This window comes from Thunnus maccoyii, chromosome 12 (genome assembly GCF_910596095.1).
Source record: "Thunnus maccoyii chromosome 12, fThuMac1.1, whole genome shotgun sequence".
Taxonomy (NCBI): domain Eukaryota; kingdom Metazoa; phylum Chordata; class Actinopteri; order Scombriformes; family Scombridae; genus Thunnus; species Thunnus maccoyii.
Genome location: NC_056544.1, coordinates 11,001,264 through 11,022,971, shown reverse-complemented (window position 1 = coordinate 11,022,971; position 21,708 = coordinate 11,001,264). Strand labels below are relative to the sequence as shown.

The 21,708-nt window shown below is 40.3% G+C and overlaps 1 protein-coding gene across 8 annotated transcripts in view; it reads left to right on the top strand.

The window, feature by feature from the left end:
* The first annotated feature begins 2,413 nt into the window (after positions 1-2,413).
* Positions 2,414-21,708, top strand: part of st3gal3b (ST3 beta-galactoside alpha-2,3-sialyltransferase 3b) — a 45,399-nt gene continuing 26,104 nt past the window's right edge. The window contains exons 1-7 of one of the 8 annotated variants that reach the window (XM_042428518.1): positions 2,414-2,573; positions 5,270-5,417; positions 12,915-12,977; positions 13,484-13,525; positions 14,752-14,794; positions 16,072-16,164; positions 19,801-19,895. In XM_042428518.1, coding sequence (XP_042284452.1) covers positions 5,309-5,417; positions 12,915-12,977; positions 13,484-13,525; positions 14,752-14,794; positions 16,072-16,164; positions 19,801-19,895 — 445 coding nt within the window. In that variant the 5' untranslated portion in view covers positions 2,414-2,573; positions 5,270-5,308. The other 7 variants (XM_042428517.1, XM_042428519.1, XM_042428521.1 and 4 more) reach the window with 7 other exon arrangements.

The following is a 21,708-nucleotide window of genomic DNA, read 5'->3' as shown; positions in this document are numbered from 1 at the left end:
TTAACATGAGTGACCCTGATTTATAACTCATTCATAACTCAAAGATGTATGCATGTGTGATGGGCCCTCAGGGCCTGTGGCTTCTGTATGAGGGAGCTGCTTTTCCAACATTATCTTGGACCACACATACTCAATACATTATTTGGTTGATTTAACTTTTTCATACCATATATATGTGTGTGTGTGTATATATATATATATATATGAGGCTACAGACACACTCTTTCCTCACCAGCCTCCTTTCTTAACAATCTCTGCCCTCTCACATCCAGAACCCTCCCCCCAGTCCATGGCTCACTGAAGTCATCAGAGAGCAAAGGGTGGGGCTCAGAGCGGCAGAGAGAAAATAGCGTAAATCCAGAGAGTCCACTGACCTCAATGACTATCAGTGTCTCCTAGCATCATTCTCCTCCGATTTAAAAATGGCTAAGACCACTTACTATCAGAACAAGATCTGTGGCGCCACAGATGCTTGAAAAATGTTTTCTGCTTTTAACTCACCCCTATATACATATACATATACATATATATATATATATATATATATATATATACACACACACACACACACACACACACAAACACACACATATATATACATATATATATATATATATATATACATATATACATATACACACACACACACATACATACATACATACATACATACATACATACATACATACATACATACATATATATAACATATATTAACTTCTTACAGAAGGAATATTCAAACCCATCTCACTTTGGACTTTCTGTACTCATTCAATGTTCAATTCAACAGGTCAATTCAACATTCAACAATCATTCAGTTTTAACGGGTGACCACCTTGGGAGCTTTATCACCTTACTTCATCTTCTTTTTTATAAATGGTAGTTTAATTTTTAGGATGCTGCAGTCAGTGATCTGGAGCGATTCCAGATGATCACCTGGATTCTTTGACTTCACAACAACAGTAGAAACTGCCTCTTTGGATCCCACAGTCTTTTATTTGCACTAAACAAGAATCTAAATAATAGGTTGAGACAAAGAGCTTGGTCTCAAGATGAATCATGGAGCAAAGGGGATTACTCCACTGTAAGTAATAATTATTTTTAGTCCTCTAAGGGATAATCAGAGCTAAAGATTTTAGAAAAAGCACTTCCAGCCTGAACAGAGCCACCAAATGCAGACACTAATGGAAGGCTGGATGATGGTGTTTTTTATATTTAGAATATTACACTTTGACTGTCAATATTATTGAAGGTCAGATGGATATTGATTTAGACCAATATTGCTCATGGCCAGTGTCTACACAAGACATTCAGGACTGTCTGGAGAAAATTGTTTACTTAAAAGGCTTGATGTCAAAATACTCAAAAGGAAAGGAATACAAAACGGAGTTCACTCTAGAATAGCTTGTTTCTTGTTTTGAATTTCTCTATAGACAGTGGTGGAAAATAATTCAGTACAACATTCAACACTGATGCTTTAGTATTAATAATCTAATGATGTCGTATATAATAATATATCAGTCAGAGGAACCAAATCACTACTTTCACTGCAACACTTCAAGTACATTTTGCTGCTAATACTTATGTACTTTTACTTAAAGTTCCCCTCTAGACATGTTTTAAGATATACAGAAATACTCTGCTTGGATCAAAAATGTGTGCCTGATATAGTTTTTCCAAACACACACACACACATCACACTTGTGTGTAATTTGAATATTGGGCCACAACTGGCTCCAAACTAGTTGTGCTGTCAAATCATGCTCATAGCCCCACCCCTTAAACAGATTGTAAATGAGCACAGAGAAACTTTCCACTTTCAGCAGATGAACGTGAAAACAGCCTCGTAGTCTCAGACATTGCACATACATCATTCTGCTCCGCGAAGCACAAACATCCAACTGTAGGAACAAAAAACAAAACACATTTTTGGGTGGAGGGGGACTTTAAGTAGGATTTTTCATGCATGGCTTTTACTTCTAATTAAGTATTTTTACATTGCTTTATTGTTATGTTTACTTAAAGGATCTGAATACTTCTTCCACCACTGTATATACTCTATAGACTACTTCAACACCACTTCTAATCTGTAAGGTCCTTAGATTTCAGCAAATTCACCCATTGCAATAAGGTGAAAAACATGCCTCTCACCTAGTCAATCAAAAAATAGTGCTGGTTAAGCACATACCATTATAGTGTGTGGCAGGCAGTTCAACAAGCTCTACACTTTATAGCATTTGCTGCTGTGCTGAAAGAGGACTGTTGCAGTTGTGTGGGATGTTCACATGTCTGGTGGCTATAAATGCAAAAGCAAACCCAGCCACAATGCGATTTTAACATCTGACGAGCAGAGAGGTGCACCACGTGAAAAAAGAGGATGAAAAGGTGCATTCATTTTCACTTTACTAAAAGAGGGGGGCGGGAGTACAACATAATTTACTGAGATACCTCATGTGACGGTTAGTGACAGTGTTAGTGTTGACCAGTGAACTGCCGCCGCCGCTGCTGTTGTTGATGATAATGATGGAGGGAGTGCTTTTTCCTTCTGCCAGTCTTGATGCAAACTACAGCTGGTGAGACAGGACACACACACACGCGCACACACACACACACACACACACAGTCTGGCTGGCTGGCTGGTCGTCTTGTGCTCACAGAGCCAGGGTACTTTCACGGATCTCATCACGATGGCTTGGAGAGGAGGGAGAACACGGTCGTTTTATCCACCAGTCCATTATTTAAACTAAGACTGGTATTGTTTCCGACCCGAGGACTCAAGCGGAAAAGAAAAGGTAATATTTACTACTATCCCTGTCATTTGGAAATGCCAAATGAGACGTTGCTACGCCGTGTTTTACTCGACAATGATGGTGGTGGTTAATTTTGGCAAACCGTTGGTGTAACGTTAGTATTCTCCCAACATCAGCTAACGTTAACTGGATTACCTCAGTATTGTTCTCTTGTCAGACTCCAGTAACGTTACGCTCGGTGCCTTTAGTTACATACCATTATTATCCTACATGTCTAAACTGGTTTGCCCACCTATTGCGCTTGCTGCTGTATAAGCCCGTGTCTGGCTACAACATTTCCCAACCAGTGCTGTGTTGTTACGCTGCAGGCCTGCCGACCGGATCAAGGCAAATTTCCCACTATGCCAACGTAGCGTTGCTAGCATTGCGACCCCAGCTAACCAAAGCTAACGTTAAGGCTTAGCTGCTCGACATTCACCGTTGTCTTTTCTACACGTCTTACTTTCTCTGTTCGTAAACATATTGTAATAATTCTGACCATAGTGTCGTTTACCATTTCAATAAGAACAAAGCTCCAGGTAATCTTCAAGTAGCCATTGTATTTGGAGAGACGGAGGTGTAACGTTAGCGTTGAATAAAAGGACAGCAAAGTTCCGTTATGATTGTCCTGCTAGCTGCTGGACTTGGTTTCGTGTGGACTGCTCATATTGCCTGCTAGATAGGTAAGATAAAAAACACACTTAAAAGAGAAAGTGGAGACCCAACCTTCGACATGACTTGAAATATAACGCCTTTGAAACTGTGCGGGGGACTTCTGTGGCCACAGTTCCATAGAAATACTGTGAGTTAAAACACAATAGTGTGGAACAGTTACTTAAGTCGTGGTTAAGCTTTTCCTGTTGCTACGTTACCGTTTGCTGTTTTCATGTCACAAATCTAATCTAACTGTTGTTGGGCCAGTCATCTTGAATTGCAATAGCTGTAAGTGGAAATTAACCCTGTGTTTTGCCTGGACTCCCCCCCGGAGTTTCACTGATTTCGTTGCATGCCTCTGTAACGTTACATTTTTGATGCAGGAAATGCTGTTGGACGCCACATTATGCCACATGTGTCTATTTTTCAGTTGAGTGGGTTCCCCCCCCCCAAGCTTAGTCATAATGAATGATCAATCTGACTCGTTGGCTGTTTGTCAGATAACTTTCAGGTGTATTATCAATTGGCAGTTTTCTTAAATAACTGTTAAATAAATGTTAAAGTGGATGTTATGTAAGACAAACCATAGAGCGTTAACGTGTTGTATTTTTAACCTGGTGGATAGCATCTGTTGCATCACGTGGGTTGCGATCTGATCTTTTGAAATGCATGGTTTTACAATCTGGGATCAACTCAACACCTCCCTGTGCTAAAAGCTTCATAGTCCCTAATTTACACTTGCCTCTAGCAGTTCTCAGGATGAAACAAAGATGACCCAGATTGAATTTGATTTTTCTTTTTTAACATGTGACATCTGAGAAGTTCTGAAAAACGTGTTGAATTTCAGCAGGGCCTTTTTTATGGAAAGCTGTAGATTATGCTAAAATAAAACTATGTCTGGGGTTGAAAGAAATTGCACAGTACTGGGTAACAGTCCATAAGACTGTAAGACTGTGGACAACAAGGATAATTAGCAGAGTTTGTTCAAAACAGAGACCAGGCCACACAGACACATAAATGACTAATGGGTTGGGTTGTCTTGTCTGCTGACAGGCGACATCTAGTCTGAACATGATTCACTGTAAACAGGGCTGCAGGTTTTGCTGGTTTAATATCTGTATCTTCTAATGCACATATTTAACATATTTTTTTATTTTCTATTTCTGTTATATTTTCTCTATGCTTCCATATATTTCTCTTCTAGAATATGAGCATCTGTAACATGACCCAATTTCCCCTCAGAGATCAATAAAGTATTTCTGATACTGATCTGGACAGTCTAGATCATGTGTGCCTGAGGCTGGTCGATTAACGTTAACTGAAAGGTCGGATTAACTAAACGTAGCATGTTTCCTGTCTGCCATTTAACTGTTGACTGTCCAATAAAGGCAGAAATTATTTTCTCGTAAATTTCTGTTGCTTTTGGAGAATACTTAGGAGACTCTATCCTCCAGACATGATTGAATTGTCCTCAGTGAGAGAGGATGGTGTATGTAGCCAAGGATGATATGTGAAATTCAGCATTGGTGAAGTTAGACCAAAAACAATCTTTATAAAACTACCTCCCATCTCACATGTCTTACCTACATTATTTTCTTTTAATTTCACCAGCCTGTCTCCTCCAGCCTGTCTTCTATTTGGACTCCACCTTTTTTCCTCCTCTTTCCACACTCCTCCCTGTGCGTGTTCCCCTATGCTGTTGCTGTATGTAATTGCCTTGTTGGCTACATCTGGATGATGTTCTTTTGTCAATTTATTTCTCTTGCTGCTGATAAAGGCATTTCTCCTCCGGGATCTGTAAATGCAGTGCCTCTCTGTCATTTCAGGTGATGACCTGAATGGTGCCATGTGAATGACTGAAGACCATGAAGCCCACACACAAGCTGCTGTTCGTCCTGTGTCCCATGCTGGTCCTGGGCTTTATTTACTACTCCTCCGGGAAGCTACATCTACACGTATGGGGCCAGAAGCCTCGTAAGTGACATCTTCAGTCTGACCGTTTGAAACATTGATTCATCACCTCATCAACCATGTGTCATAGTCTGTAGTCCTTTTGATACCTACCTTTTGATACCACGTTTTTATCTGTTTTTATTGAACAAGTCTGTTTGATACCTTTCTCTGTGTTGCTGTCTGCCTCTCTGTGCTGACTGCCAGTTAACCGTCTGTTTATTTCAATCTGTTTTCTTATTTCATAGTCTCTCCGCTGAACCGTTAGTATGTCAAGCTGTTTGTTGGTGTCTCAAACTTGTCTTTCTCTGTTATTATTACATTAGCTTTCACTTCACCAGAGCACCGGATGTTACAGGGAGAATTTAATCAGATTTTCTTGTACATCAAGCGTTAGTTGCTCCATCTGTGGGGAAATCTATTGATGGCCCTCTTCCTACACTACAATACGAGTGCCTGTGTTTTAACCCAGATATAAGAGCGTTTCATCTGACTTTGTCTTAAGCTGCCTACTTATTTTCTATTTTGTCTCTGTAAATAGGAGGAAAGGGTGTTTTGAGGTTTTCCCACTGAAATGATGAAACCTTAACAACCAAAACTGAAAATACTATTTCACAATACCATTCATAACATTCTGAGGAAGTATCTCTTCCACTTTCCACTTAAAAGTACCTCTGTATGTTTGAGTGTTGGTTATGACTCGATTTCCCTGTAAAATTGGATATGCTGTCCATATTTAGAGAAGAAGTGATGAGCGACCTCGATGTTTGTATACTGTTGCTGTTTGATTCAGTAAGAAATACCATTTTAGGCTTCTTAACCCCCTGAAACAGCTGTTAAAAACCAGCAGAGGGGGCTAGAAGATCTCTCTTAAAAACTTCAAATTTGAGGAATTGTTCATGCCTTTACCACCTACAGAGTATATCTTCTGGGAAAACATTCACAGGGAGCAGCGTGTAGCACAGAAAACACACGTCAGTGTTTTGAACCAGATTGAGAGCCTTTCTAGAGGGACAATATGCTGTCTAAAGCGTACAGCTTGTGGTGTCCTTGATATCTTAATATTGGCTGTAAAGTTTTGTAATGGCACTAGATTTGGATTTTTAAATTTGTACATCTAACCACTTTAGATTAGTTTTAGGCTTAAAGAGGAATGTTCCCACCCCTAACAATTCCACACATTTCACAACACTGATGTCAGGTAGAGGGAGTATGTTTCTGTTAGGCAATATGATGATTCAGGATGGTGATGCCAACTCCATCCCCAGTTCCAGTTATAGTCAGCTGACTTTGCTCTTGCTATGGTTATATTAGGAATACTTGTTATAAGCTCCTTCTCAGACATACCTCACTCAATAGTCAGAAAATTTTACATGTCCAAAGTCATGTATGGGATAAACCCCCAACTTTTATCCTTTTTAAAGTCGTTCAGGAAAATAGCCAGTAATATTTTCTTATATTCCTCCACATTTTAAGTGTGATATAAGGCCTAAATGTCTCATGTGAAATAGTAAATTATGAAACTGTATTATGTAACTGAAAGTATTTGCGCTCAGGCAGTCATGAGGCTTCTGAAGCAATCAAGCTATGAAGATAACGTCAGACTGATAAATAATTGTTATTACTGAGGATGCCTGTGAGACAACTGAGAATACTCTTCTTCTTTGGTGTAGTTTACTTTCTTCCTAACCCATCACTGTTCTCCCGCCGTGGTGACGACACAAGTAAAAATGGCGTCAGATCTCCCCTGTCTTATGTACAAGGTGTAAGCTTTGATTTTCTATCTGTAACGGAGACCTTTGTGAAAGCCGATCGACAATCCTTAATCAGAGTGAAGAATTCTGCAGTGTGACTGTCTGAAACGGGCTGCAGAGCCAGCACAGATTAAGTCTTTGTGTACTAATGTTTATTTTATGATGAAGTAGATAATGCTAGCTAATACTAGTCTCAGTAAAACACCTGTGCAGTTTACTTCAGGTTCCTCATACACTACAACTTTGTCTCTTGCTGTGCCCACCGTTATTGTAACCCATCATGGCCTGTTTCTGGTCCCAGTAACAACTAGCAGGCTCACATGTGCATAAAGCTGTGTCAACCATAGCATTTCCAACTGTCTTTATAGTTGAACTTGACCTTTCTCTGCCCCTCTACCTTGTAAAGGTTAGTGTATATACAGTACCAGTCAAAAGTTTGGACACAACTTCCCATTTACTTGAATGAGAAAGTGTGTCCAAACTGGTACTGTATACTGTAGATTATATACTTAATAATATAGATAAACTTCTAAACTTCTCCACATACTAATGCACTGGATTTGACATTTCTCTTCCATTTCACTGAAAACATCCTCTTTTTGTGTGATGTTGTTGCATCACTGACAGCACTCCCAAGGAACAGTTGACCTTGTCTGTGGTTCATAACTCAACAATTTCTCAAGCTGTGACCAAGGTCTCTGTGTAACTAGGTTCCAGTTTTCTGTTGGGACACCCTTCTATTTAATCTAGATTCAATGCTTGCATGCTAAATTTTTAAGCGGCAAAGTCAAATGCTTTCAACCTTGTACTGTCAGTCGGTTTATTTTCATAACTGCATGATGTAAAGAATGGAGCTGGTTTTTTTCAAACAGCACAAATAGGAGAGGAGCTTTGATTGCAGTGAGAGATATTGGCTTTCTACGGCACTGTGGTGCCAGATGTTTGGCCTAAAGAGGCTCAAAGGGGAAAGATGAGCATGTTGATGGTCTCTCCTGTCCTCCACGCTGGTCAGCTAAGCTATACTGTTTCACTGAGAGGATCAAATCTGGATAATCTTTCCTCCTCATTCTTGACTTTGAGTGTTAGAGACTAAGTCACTGCTCCAGGGACAAATGGAACATACAGAGGCTTATCCCTTCCTCATTGTATACATAAATGAAGACCTTTGGTACCATGGTACTCGTTGCTCGTTGGATGTAGTAGATGTTTATTAATAGGGCTCAGTTTCATCCTCTTGCAGCAGAAAACACATCTTTTGGATGCGTTGGGATATAAAATCCAGGTGAAAATCTGTCTAAACTTTTAAAAACATCTGGGTACTTACAAGGGAAAATGGGGAAAAAAATTAAACGACGAGCCTTACTAATGCACAATCAAAACGTTTGATTTTGCGTTATTAGTATTTTCAACAAGCCCATGGTTTCAGACAAGCTCAGGGAGCAGCGTGTAGCACGGAAAACACACGCCAGTGTTTTGAACCAGATTGAGAGCCTCGCTAGAGGGACAACATGCTGTCTAAAGTGTACAGCTTGTGGTGTCCTTGATATCTTAATATTGGCTGTAAAGTTTTGTAATGGAACTGGATTTGGATTTTTAAATTTGTACATCTAACCACTTTAGATTAGTTTTAGGCTTAAAGAGGAATGTTCCCACCCCTAACAATTCCACACATTTCACAACACTGATGTCAGCTAGAGGGAGTATGTTTCTGTTAGGCAATATGATGACTCAGGGTGGTGATGCCAACTCCATCAGTACTCAATACAGAATCAAAGCCTTCAATTCTGTGTTAGTAGTATTTTCAACAAGCCCATGCATTTACAAGCTGGCTTCCTGTATAAAGTGTGTGTGTGTGTGTGTGTGTGTGTGTGTGTGTGTGTGTGTGTGTGTGTGTGTGTGTGTGTGTGTGTGTGTGTGTGTGTGTGTGTGTGTGTGTGTGTGTGTGTGTGTGTGTGTGTGTGTGTGTGTGTGTGGTGCTTGTATCTGTGGGCTGTGGCAGGAGCCAGGCTCAACCAGCTGCTGTACACAGATCCACCAGATGGTCACCACATCCAGAAGGTTTGGGCCACATCCCCTTTTTGCTGGTGTTTACTGATGCCAGAATTTCCTATGGCCACTTATTATTTGGTTACCTTTTAAACTCTGCCTCACTACATTTAGAGAGTGAATTTCAAACCAGGTTCATGTTACCATTGTCATTCCTGTGGCAGCTGGAGTGTGTGACTCTTGTATGGCTAGAGTTTGAGCAGCTCCGGTCCAATTCACCTGTTCTTCTAACAATAGAGTTATCTTCTTCCCACCTAATTTAGTTAAGCCCCTTTTACACATGCAGTCTATCCCTGAAATGTTCAGGAACATTTCCTGCATGGATGAGGTCATGTGTGAATGGGAGCAGGGATCGATATTCAGCTAAATCTGTGCTGCCAATTTCCCACCTTAAGACCTAGTAACATTTCAGGGATGCCAGTAAGGCTGTGTTGTGACTGAAAGCAGTAACATTGCAGGAACAAGCACGTTAAGGGTTACGTCCGTCTGACAAAAGACGATTTCACGTCAGGCGAGCGAACCAATCACAAGACCCCACTGAATAAAGGAGACATTGCTATTTTTTGAATGCTTAAATATTTTAAATGAAATGTTCACACTCTTTTGTAAATCTTAATTCACATAACTTTAATAGTATTGCTTTCATAAAGCCGTATCGATTATTCAAAGCTCTGTCACACAGTGAACCATGCTCGAGCTGATTATTCAAAATCTTTAATCTCATGGAGATTTGAATAATCGATATGACTTTATGAAAGCAATACCATTAAAATTATGTGAATAAACATTAACAAAAGAGTGTGAATATTTTATTTAAAATATTTAAACACAACACAAAAAATAGCAATGTCTCCTCTCCTCAAGCTCTCTTTTAAAAGTCTGTGTGTCTGTGCTTGGTGCGACAGTATCACAGCATCATGTTCCATTTAACATTATTTTATCTTTAATATCACAGTACAAATCATATCCATAACATTAACTACTCTTATGGAGCGTAGAGTAAAGTTTTGGTGAGCAGGCATATGGAGAACGGAGACATGGGGTGTCAGATCCATGGAAAAGAGACGGCAAACTGGTTTGTGATTAAGGATTTAAAATGTTCTCGTCACTCCTGCTGATGAACATGCCGCTCCACCAGAAACATCTCTAAATGTAGCTACAGGAGCATTTATTCACTGACACATAGCCTAAACTGTACACACACTGCACTGACGTTCACAGCTAACATTATACCGCTAACTTCATACTCTCTGCTCCGGTCTGGCAGTCGCTGTTCCACACCTGCTGTCTCTCTCTCAACCACACTCGCTACACACACAACTTTTGCCATGTCATGTGTGAAAATGCGCAAGACAGAAATGTTCCTGAATGTAGCAGCATGTGTGAATAGTGAAAGTCACTAGCAGTGCCTGAAAGGCTTTCCCACTAATTTACCAGGAACTAAGTGTGAAAGAGGCTTTAGTCTCCAAATTCTACTCATTGTAATGTTCTCAGTTAACATAGTCAAGAACTGCTGTTGCTGACACATAGAGGCCTGTTAGCTGCCACTTGTATCTCTAGCGGTTTTCTCTGTATCATTCAACTGTGAAATCACATTAAAGCCTGTACAGCCACATAAATTCACAGAGGCTGCTGAATCACTGTTAACCTAAAGAACAGGCTGTTTTGTGTGCACTGATTATGCAGCTGAACAAGCGATGATGTGTGCCTGCACAGACATGAGCAGATACTTAATTTGTTAACGAAGCAAACTTTCTCTGCAACTGCTTATTGCGAACGTCAACAAAATAGAAGAGCTGTTGTCATCGATCTGTACTCAAGTTGTGAGACAACTTTATAAGTATAAAACAGGGATTTGATCCACTGTCAGTGCAGCAGGGCAGGAGTTAGCCTTGTTACGAGGTAGCATTTATGAGGTTGAGGTGTCTGACAGCAGAAACATATCAGAACAATTCCATTGTGTGTTCAGCTTTATTGAAACACACTATAAGTAATTTGTGAAAAAAGTTTGCAATGTACAATTTTGTTGTTTGCAAACCAATAGAAGAGGAAGAAGTAAAGATAAAGCTATTCTTTTGTTTTTGTGTTTCAGTGCATTTTGAACAGAAGACCTTTTTTTAAAAATAGGGAAAAAAAAGTTGTTTTCACAAGTGAATGTTTTCAGATTGATCCACCTCAGTGTGAACATGATCATTGCGTTGAGCCTCTTTTACACAAGTTTCCACAATCTCACTTTTTCAAGTCTGATTAGGGTCTGCCCACATGTAACACATTTCAAATATTGGCCGAGGCTTGTGTGAGGCCCATTATCTTCAAGGTTCAACTGTCACTGAAGTTCTGGCATGTAAGGTGGTCGCTCCCAACTTTCAAGTCTCTATTTCAGTGCTTCTCAACAGCGCAGTTGCTTATAATTGGTTTACTTTACTGCTAGTAACAGGAACATCACCTCAGGGTGTTAAATCACACTTGGAATTAACACCTGCAGGGTGAGAAATGAATGTGTGCCACCAGCCAAGCTGCTGAGATTTTTTTCTATTTGCAGTAGCCAACAAGCCATAACATTCAACTCTATTAATTTCACCCCTCATGAAAATGTGACGCCAGTTGTGATGATATGAGATAATCCAGCTGTTTCTTCAATAGTGAATCTCTCTATGTATTTCTAAAATAGATCTTAAGAATGTATTTATGCTTTGCTCATAAATCTATAATCTGTGATATTTCAAAACGTGACTCCCTTTCCCCCTGTCACTCTCAGTGCTTCGTTAGCAGTAAGACCAGCCGCTGTTCCAGGAGCGTGCTCTGAATATATCTGACACCCAGCTTCGTTTACAACTTTAGGGATTGTCTTCTCATGTCCTATAGAGCTGTTGTAGTCATCAGTGATACGCCTATACAGTTTCAGCTGGAACAGAGTTTGAGGTTTACTAATTGGGGAATTTGATCTGCACGAAACCCTCACATGGCATGCATGTTGTACATGCAGCCTCTGGCGAAATGTTATGCTGTCTTTTTGTCACAAGGAGCACTTTTTGTCCTTGTTCTGATTTGAAGAGGGCTCTGTAGTAGTGTCATACTTAATCATTGGCATTTGGATGAAATGACACGTCAGCTGTCCTCTGATTGTTTTCATAGGAGACATTTTTTAACTTTTTTCCTTAGATGTTTTTTGTTTGAAGCCAACCTTGTTAATTAGAATCCCCAGCTTTTATCTTTTTGGTTTAAAAAAAAAATATATATATTAACAACTTGAAAAGATAAGTAGAGAAGAAATGTGCAGCACTTGTCAAAATCTCAGCATTTTTAAGGGTGCTGAGAGTAAGTCACAGTCATTTACTGTTGGACTATCTGTTTTTGTTAACTCATCATTTTACAGAAAGGGTGTTAATATTCCACATTGTCCTGTAAGTCTGTAATAAGACTTGTTACAGTACTCTGAGTGGCACTGCCGTGATGGTAGACAAACATTGGAGGATTAGCAGTAAACCTTTGATGTGTTTGGTTTCTTTCTGTCTCTGTGTCTGCCTTTCGTTTGTGTGCATCTGTTTTTGTGCGTAGCCGCGGTGTGTGTTTTGCTGAAGCTGATACTGAAAACATATATATTTTTTAATAATATTCTGAGTACTTAGGTCTTGATGAATAGTTGTATGGTTAATAGTTGCTTCCACAGCTCTACAGTGATGATGTTTTTTTCAGTGTCTTAACCCCCTTTTGTTTTCAGAGAGTGATGCAGAAGCGACACCTGTAGTCCTGACTAAAGGTGCTGAAGTGAAAAGGATAACAGGTAGAGGCACTGAGACTCTGCCCATTTATACTGGGTGACTGTTGTGAAGCGGGTGATTTTAAAACTGGGCTGTAGAGGTTTTTTCTCTCCCAATGGAATATAAATCTCTGCTAACTGAACAATGAAAGCTTTGCATTTTATCATTTTAATCTACCATTCATCTTTTTTTTTTTTTTTCTTTTTTTTTAATTACCCAAGCTGTTTGTGCTCATTCACTCATTCAATCTGTAAGGGTAACTCTCAATATACCACTATCATAATAATCACAAAAGCACAATGGGGGCTTTCTGCAGTTAATTTTCCACTTCATTGGGCTTTCAACTTTGAATTAAGACTGAGAATCAGAATTATAATTCAGCCTACTGGGATTAAAGCTACTAATCACGCCTTCTCCTCCTCCTTGTACTCTGTTACGCCTGACATTTGCAGTTGGCTTTATCTTCAAGTCCAATGCTGCCATAACAGACTGACCTCAAACGGTGCTAACTGACCCTTTTGTGTTACAGAGTCGGAAACAGACATCACCGCGGGACGAATAGTAGGCTCAGGTACATCTGCAGCCCAAACCAGCTGAACCCCTGCCCATCCATTTTGTTCCTGAACCATTTAAAACAAATTAAAGAACCTGTTAAAACCCTGCAATACTTCAGCAGCCACATTTGTGGTTGAAAACTATCAGTATTTTTTGAAAGACAAGTGAAGTTGTTATTGTAATGAAAAATCTGAATTTGGTACAAATTGTGAAATCAAGCATCTGCTCAGTAGTCCTCTTCCACATGAAGCTGCAGTGTGATACAACACTGCCCTCTGTTGTCTTGGCTCAGTAACAAATGGTTGGCAAGTGAAGCAGTGTGCGGGAGTTTTGGTGCATATATTGTAACATTTGTCTAACTAGTAGGACCCCGCTGCTTTAATTTTCTCCAAAGCTGTTGCCTCTGGCTGCCTTATGCTTCTCAACAGAAACATAATGCACACACACTCACACTCACTCATCTTGGCTGCTATGGCAAAAGTACTCATCCACCAGGGCAGTGCTTGGATCCTCCCCTAACCAGCCGTCACACATTGCCATTGTTTTTTTCTTCTTTCTTTATCTTTCTCCCCCAGCTTCACTGTGAAGACAAGATCCGCAACCACAGGAGCAATACCGCACTCTTCCTACTTTCCGCTAATGCTCATGTTAAATGTAGCGCTCTGACATTTCAATGTAATCATGGCATTTAACAGACAGACATCAATCAATGTTAAGTGTTTTTATGGAAGTATGTAAGTATCATTATAGAATATAGAAGATCCTGCAGTAAATACTCAAATGATTTAATTCAAGACAAAGTTCTCATCTCACCATAAAGATTTACCTCCTCGTTTTCTGTGCTTCTGTCTTCTAAATGGCCTTAACTCAACGCTTCACCAGGCACCTATTGGCTGCCCCTTCGGTTGTCCATAGGTGATCTCTAACTTCTTTTCTAACTTTATTTTAAACTCAACAGATTGTTTTGGCTGGCTTCTCCCTAACTTTGCTTGTTTTTCACAAATCTTTAATTCTAATGCTTTTACATTTACATTTGCTATTTTATTTTCTGTATGGAAAAAAAGCACAGGTTGTTTACAACTACAGCTAATGAGCTGATAGTTGCGCAATATGGTACATCTTAGATTGAACCAGTGCTAATGATCCAACCATATAATGATGCCATACTCTCTAACAATGTTCCATGTAGACCTGTGTTAGTAATGGATCATATCCATCTCTGTTTTTGTCTTTCTTTTCCAGTGTATGATAAGCAGGGCTTTTTGCTTCAGCTGGACACAAAATTGTGAGTGCATCTTTTTCTAATAAACACTCCTGTCATTTCATGTAGCACGTTAAGCAATTCTCCATCACACACTGTGTGGGATTTTTCCAAGCTGTTATATTTAGAACAGCTGAATTCCCAGTCAGACGTCAACTCCATTAGTTTAGATATGTTTTACAGCTATTTTCACTAAATACTTATTCACACAGATTCTGATTGATCAATGGGGAAAAATGAAACATGAAAATGTAAACCTTCAGCAAATTAATCTCACTTGATTTTTTTTTTTAAATAAACACCTAACATCTCATTGGAGTCCTAACCAAAACCTGGTGACAAATGCACCTATTTGATTGCTGGCCTGAGCAATACATTTTGAAATGTGTGTGATTTGAGTTGTAGTTAGTGTTTTCTCGTTTATTCCAGAGCAGCTGTGGTTTGTCAGGGTGGGAATGTGCTACATTGAGTCATTATGCAGCTGTCGTGGTGTCAGTGTGTCTGTTGAAATGTATATATTTCCCTGAATTGGTTTGACACTCTTGCTCTAAACTGCCATGATAAGGCCTCCCCCCCACATTACCATACAGGCAATAATCATATACTGCCATCACCACCCTGGCTCTCACAGGACATGTCTGCCCACACTCTGCACACACACTGCAAGCACCATGTCAGCACACACTTTAAGGTGGTTTTCACATGGGTGATACATCTCTTTACATTATATGTACAGTGTTCCTTAACTACACCTTTAAAGAACATGCATACATGAATGCAATTCACCTCAAAACTGAAATTAGTTTTGTGACTCTGGTAATTCATTCCTTCTGAAGGTGTCCCCTAGGTTTCAACCTCACCAAGTCACTTACCAGCTAACTGAAATGTATTATATTAGCATAGGAGAGCTTCAGATGTTGTACAAGCAGGCCCCAGTTAAGCTGCTTCCTCTGCCAGCTCTGGCAGACCTGGGCCTCTCTCCCTTCTCCCTGTTTATTTGAACTAGATTCATGGCATACATCAAGTTATTAATGATGGTGCTGGTAATCGGGCAGTTCTAGTTTTAGCCCTGTCAGTATGATTATTTTTGCAAGGCCCCTCTGCTTTGTCTCGCCACACACAGGTGATACACTGAGCTGTTGCTGAGTTCTCCAACTTCCTAAGCAAGCCGTTTCCCTATCTCTCAAGCAAGATTGTTTGACAAGCTCGGTTTTTGACGGTTGAAAATGTGTCAGTATAATTAATAATCACTTATCACGATGTGTTGGATTAATCTCTCCCTCTGTTTTTTTAATGTGCAGGCCACCGGAGTTGGCATACAAGTATGGCAACCTCAGCGAAGGAGTGTGCAAGCTGGGATACGCAGCAGCCAAGATGACCGCCATCTATCCTAAGTGAGAAAAATCGCCCCCCTTTCTTTTTTTGTACACATAATGTCACGAGACAACATTTAAATTAACTGAATGTCCTCAAGTGTCTTTTATCTAAACGAACAAAGCAGACTCCTTCAAACAAGTGTAATGTCTCCACATACAATTTCAGGAGTTTTGCAAACAAATCATTTTAATTGCATGTCAGCATGAGAAAAGCCAAAAACGAAGTATTCAAGCATACCAAGATGCATGATGTCACTTCTCAAGCCAACCTCGCCTTAAGGGTTTTGACTCAGAAACAGAGAAGCCCCCACATTCCTATGCAATCTTCCCCACTTTCAATCATGTTTCTACCAGCATCTCCCCCATCACAAAAACTTGACTGTGTCCTTGTGATCCCGCTGTTACACAACAGAACCATTGTTATCTGAGCACAAGGTCTCCCATCTCTCTCCTATCAAGTCCTAGAGCCTTAGAGGCTTTCTCTATGAGCGACACAAACCAACTTCCTGTCCATCATACCATGACTCACCACGAGCATCCTGGTACCCAGCCCACACAGTCCACTGAATCCTCCACGGTCCTGCCCGATGTCACTGACTCTTTTGATTATGGGCCTCTATTTGCCGCCCAACTCAGCTCAATCTATAGGACATTGTCCTATTAGCATTCTTGGAGCTAAGCTAATAGAGGGGTAATTTTCCACATTGCTGAACAATAGCGAGTGGGACTTCAATGCAGTACTTGACCTAGTTATGGGGCAAATTCGCCAACTTATTTCCAAGCATTGAGTATTGAACCTAATTTATCTTTTGCCTGAAGATGTTCTAAGCATTAGATGAAAAGAAAAAAATCACAATATCTGTTTCGCAATAAATTCTAATATATTATAAAACTTGCTTTACTTTCTTTTATATATTTTTACATTTTAAAGTACTTTCTCTGTTTACAAGGGAAATGCATATTAATAAAATGCTCCCTTAAGTGCTTTAAGCTGGGTTATCCAAGGCTTATGACATAAGATGTACAGTATAAACTATATTGAATGAGTTGTCGGTGTGGGTTTTTGTACACAAACTACTTTAAACATCACCATCAGCTGCACTGTTGGCTGTAAATTGCTGCGCTGCTTAACCAGACAGAAGAGGCAGTTTTGTGGAGCTGCCCTCTACCTATCTGAGAGACTACGTGTTAAAAATGTCCTCCCTCGTAATGACTTCCTCTAATCAGCCGCACGTGTCGGATCAAAGTTCCGTACAACACAGAACCCCCACTGGGAGCCCACTGATTACTACCACCTTCAACCCAGTCACACACAGGTCAATGAGCACAATTAATGCTGCACTTTTTGAAAGTTTGACTGTGTGTATGTGTTTGTATGTATTTGTGTTTGTGTGCCCAAGTGTGTGATTTATTGTATCCTCCGTGAAAGAGAGTCAACCAATTAACATCTTGTTTGTTAACTTGTTTGTTCTTAAAAAAAAATCTCAAAAAATTTAGTTTACCGCGAAAAAAACCAAATCAATTTAAATGTTCTTGTTAGCATTTTGTGTAAATAGGCGTGGCGTGCTGCTCAGCTGTTAGAGAAAACCTACTTAACCTCTAGCAGTGAGGTCCTGTGGCTCTCCCTCTAATCATCTCCTGCTTCCTCCATGTTTGTCTTCTCTGAAGCCCCTGCCCTGCAGAATCCAATTTATTTTCCACACCTCCCCTCCCCTCCGTTTTACCTAAAACTGTTTGTACTGGAGCCCTAAATCAAGTGTTGGCAGTGAACTTGAAGCAGTACGGTTATGAAAATATTGCCAGTGAGAGATGGACCTAGCAAAGGAAATGAGTACAATGCGTCCCAGCCTGTTGGCTGTTTTGGGAACCCTCACTTTGTATTTAACAACAAGCAGCCCCCTGTCTCTCTGCTTTGTCAGGATGTCAGTGACTGACTGTTGGTCAGGGCTCAGCGGCTTGCAATGGTCCTGTGTTATTTATAGCCCCTTATGGCCTCAGAAGTCTTGGGTTCAATGAATCTCCATTTGTTTTGGCAGGTCAGAAGTCTCTGAGTGTATGTGCTCCTGTCAGGTGATGTGAGGAGGAGAGAGAGCCATACATAACTGCTTCTCCTCTCTGAGTCTGTCTCTCTCTGCTCGCATACTTTAAAGACGGAGGATAATGAGGGTATCAAAGACCAATTAGAGTGCTTGAAAAAGAGACAAGGGAACCGGAAGGCCTCCCGATAATGTCAGCCATGTTTGGTCATTGTGCTGTAGAGCCCCTCATATTTCTTGTGAACCCACGGCATTGTTATGGTAACAAGCTATCCAAGTTCCTGCCGAGAAACGAGGGAGTATGTTCATGCTTATGTGTCCTCTCTTGATTCCACAGTTTAAAATGACTTTGCTAGTTGATGTCATCTCAGGGAGACATAATTAATACTTGGTGAAGAAGAGCAACCATTTGTGTGTGCGGGGCGGCCAATCATCAGCCTCTCAGCAAGATGCAATAGTTAAGTCACTGATGGTCTGGTTCCAGCTAATGAGACAGCGCAACAGTCTCTTTCATAAACATAATAATACACACCAGCTCAACAGATCTTTACAAGGCACCTGGCATTGTCTTCTCAGTGTGTGTGTATGTGTGTTTCCTGAATGATCATTTACATCTGACATGTAACTGTATTTGTAGAAGTGCTGCTGAGGAGCTCCATGCATATTAACATCAGAAGAGAGACAACCAGATTGACTTGTCTCTCTCCTTCCGTGTCCCCCCCCAGCTTGACAGCAGGTCATAAAAACACACATCCATCCTGAAGCCACACTCGCACAAGTGGCACGTAGCCCAGCACTGGGGTCGCAGGCGTGACTAAGAGGAAATGGATGCTTTTGATTTTAGAGCTGCAATTAATCAAAGTGGGACACACACACATACTAAAACAGACACACAGGATAAGGAAGAGGCGATGCTGGAAGTTATAGTTCACAGACCATTTAAACATTGGTCACAGGCGTGTTTTTGAATATCAAACTCGGTTACTTTTTCAGTGTGGCAGGATGACCGTCTTCTCGCTGGAGCAGTTTAAACTGTGGCATTTTTGCCTTTGTGAATTTTCTGGTTACTTATTGTTTTTTAGTGTGTCTTCCCCTGAAGTGGGGTAACTTCCTCCACTCTAATTCAGTTTGTATAAACAGTCTTGTCCCAGATCATTTGAGGAAAAGCATTCTGGCATGAGTATGTTGTCTCTGCAGATTTATCAAAACCGTGTGTCAGCTGTGATTTAGGCTTGGGTGGAGAGGTTATGTTGATGGTTTATGCACTGCAGCCGCCTTCTGTGTCTATCCCTGCCTCTCAGTATCACCCCTTTTTAGTTTTTAGCTACCTTGCTAATGTTTGTGCAGGCTTTGCTTGTTTTGGGAAGCTTAAGCAGTGGGGATGCCATTAGATTAATGACAGTGGAACAAGCTAATTTGGTTATCACTGTATGCCTTAAACTTTGCCCAAGACATTAACACTACTGGACAGGATAAAAAGTGTGGTGGGGAGATGCACATTAGAATAGATCATTCTTATAGGATATTTGTCACCAGAGTGGGTTCTTTGTCTCAGCTAATAAAACTTTTTTTTTCTGTCTTTCCTCCTTTTCCTTCCTTTTCTTGTGTCTCATTGCAGGTTTGTGAAACCAGCACCCATGTTTCTTGATCGGAACTTCAAGCGTCTTGCAAAAGTCAGCAATTACTTACCTCCATTTGGTTTCAAAACACAAGGTAAGAAATATTGCTTACTTGATTTACCTTACTCTCCAAAGAAAACACTAACGCTAGACATTTTGATTTGGTGTGTAAGACATGCTTGTGTTAAAGCCAACTCTGAGCCTGTGTTCTCAGTGCTACTGTTTCTACGGGTTTAGATGCCATGTGGGAGCTTAACAGTGGCTGCTTAGTAAGGTGTTTATTGCCAGCAGTGCTTGGCATCTCAAAATAAACTATCTGATTTAATTGCTATTAAGCTCAGCTTTGAGGATTTATGCAATTTACAATTTTGTTCTGGTTTGCCAACATTACACCTGGGTCAAAAAAGGAGGTGAAACCAAATGAAGAGTGAGAGCTGCCAAGCACCTCTCCTTATCAGCAGACATCAGTTTGCTGCTCATACTGTATCTACTTGTGGCATCACTGTAACTTGTGAGACCTTTCAACACACTGTCTGCATCTTCGAAGACACTAGTTCTTCTGTAGCCTGATAATCAGACTGAATTGCCATTTTGTTTTTCTGATTGAATGGCTGAAAAGAATTAGAGATGTTGGGCAGTAATTAAAAGTAAGAGCAGTAATTGCCTGCTCTTTTTAAGCTCTCCTCTTCATCATTTCATTCTAATCGTTCATGAGTAGAGAATGTGGCCAATGTTCTGCCACTTTGTGCGTTTTGGGGTGCGTTTTTGTCTTTGTTAAGACACAGGTGAGATAAGTGATCCATCACATTGTACATTTAGTCACCTTAAGCTTTTGCCAAAGTTATGTTCTCATCAACTAGCAATTTAAGCAGGGACTATTTGAGAACTCCCACTATTGATTTATTCTTGGAAGGCCTGACATTGAAAATGTCAGAGTAAGTTGCCAAAAATTAGCCTTTTTAATTCAACAAATGGACAAATTTACACTTTCTATGTTTGGTTATTGTTTGATTTGAGTCCTTGAGCACACCACTAAAACATGTTTCCTAAAACTGTCCTTTCTTTGAGCTGGAGAGTATTTAAAAAGGAGGATTTCGTAAAGCAGGGTTCACTCTTCAAATACTAGGATTACACGGACCCGCTATATGGCCCTAACTTGGTCCTTACCTCTTACCAGCTCTCAGCCTCCCCAGCCTCTGGATATTATCATAACTTCATACTAATCTTATTGAACTATGTCCATAAACCAGATTATAAGAACACTTTTAAGTAATTTATTTGCAATTTTAGCTATGCTGTTGTATCCTTAAATATAACAACCTTTACAGTAATGTGCAATTGTTTGCCAGATGAATTCTATTTTGGGACCAGGGGACTTTGTCTTTGTTCAGACTGCCAGCCCAAATCTGTTTTTTGGCAGATCCAGATTGTATCCAGATTGATTTTAGAAAGTCTGGACAGAAAAAAAACAAAATGCAATTTTTGCAAATTGGATCCAAACCACATTTGAAGGTGGTTTGAAATGTGATTCCGATCGGATTTCTACATATGTGTCTCAGTTCGGATGCTCTGGCCGCTCAAATCGGATTTCAAAGTGTCTTTTGCAACGCTCGCAACACGACACACAACGACAATGTCAAATCCAGAGGGACGGAAGTGCATCAGAGCAGCTAAGCAGAATCCATGCTGCTACTAGCAGAGGGGTATGGACGACAACTCAGAGAACAGTCTGTGGACAGACACTGAAATAAATTGTGTGCTGGCACTTTGGGGGATGACTGATCTCCATTTCTCATGCTTCTGTATCGGAAAGATGCGTCACCAGCATACGTAGTTTCTGACGGCTACATCGTTACCACAGCAACCTATGCAGATAAGTTGGTGATCTCTGGACACACAAATCTGAT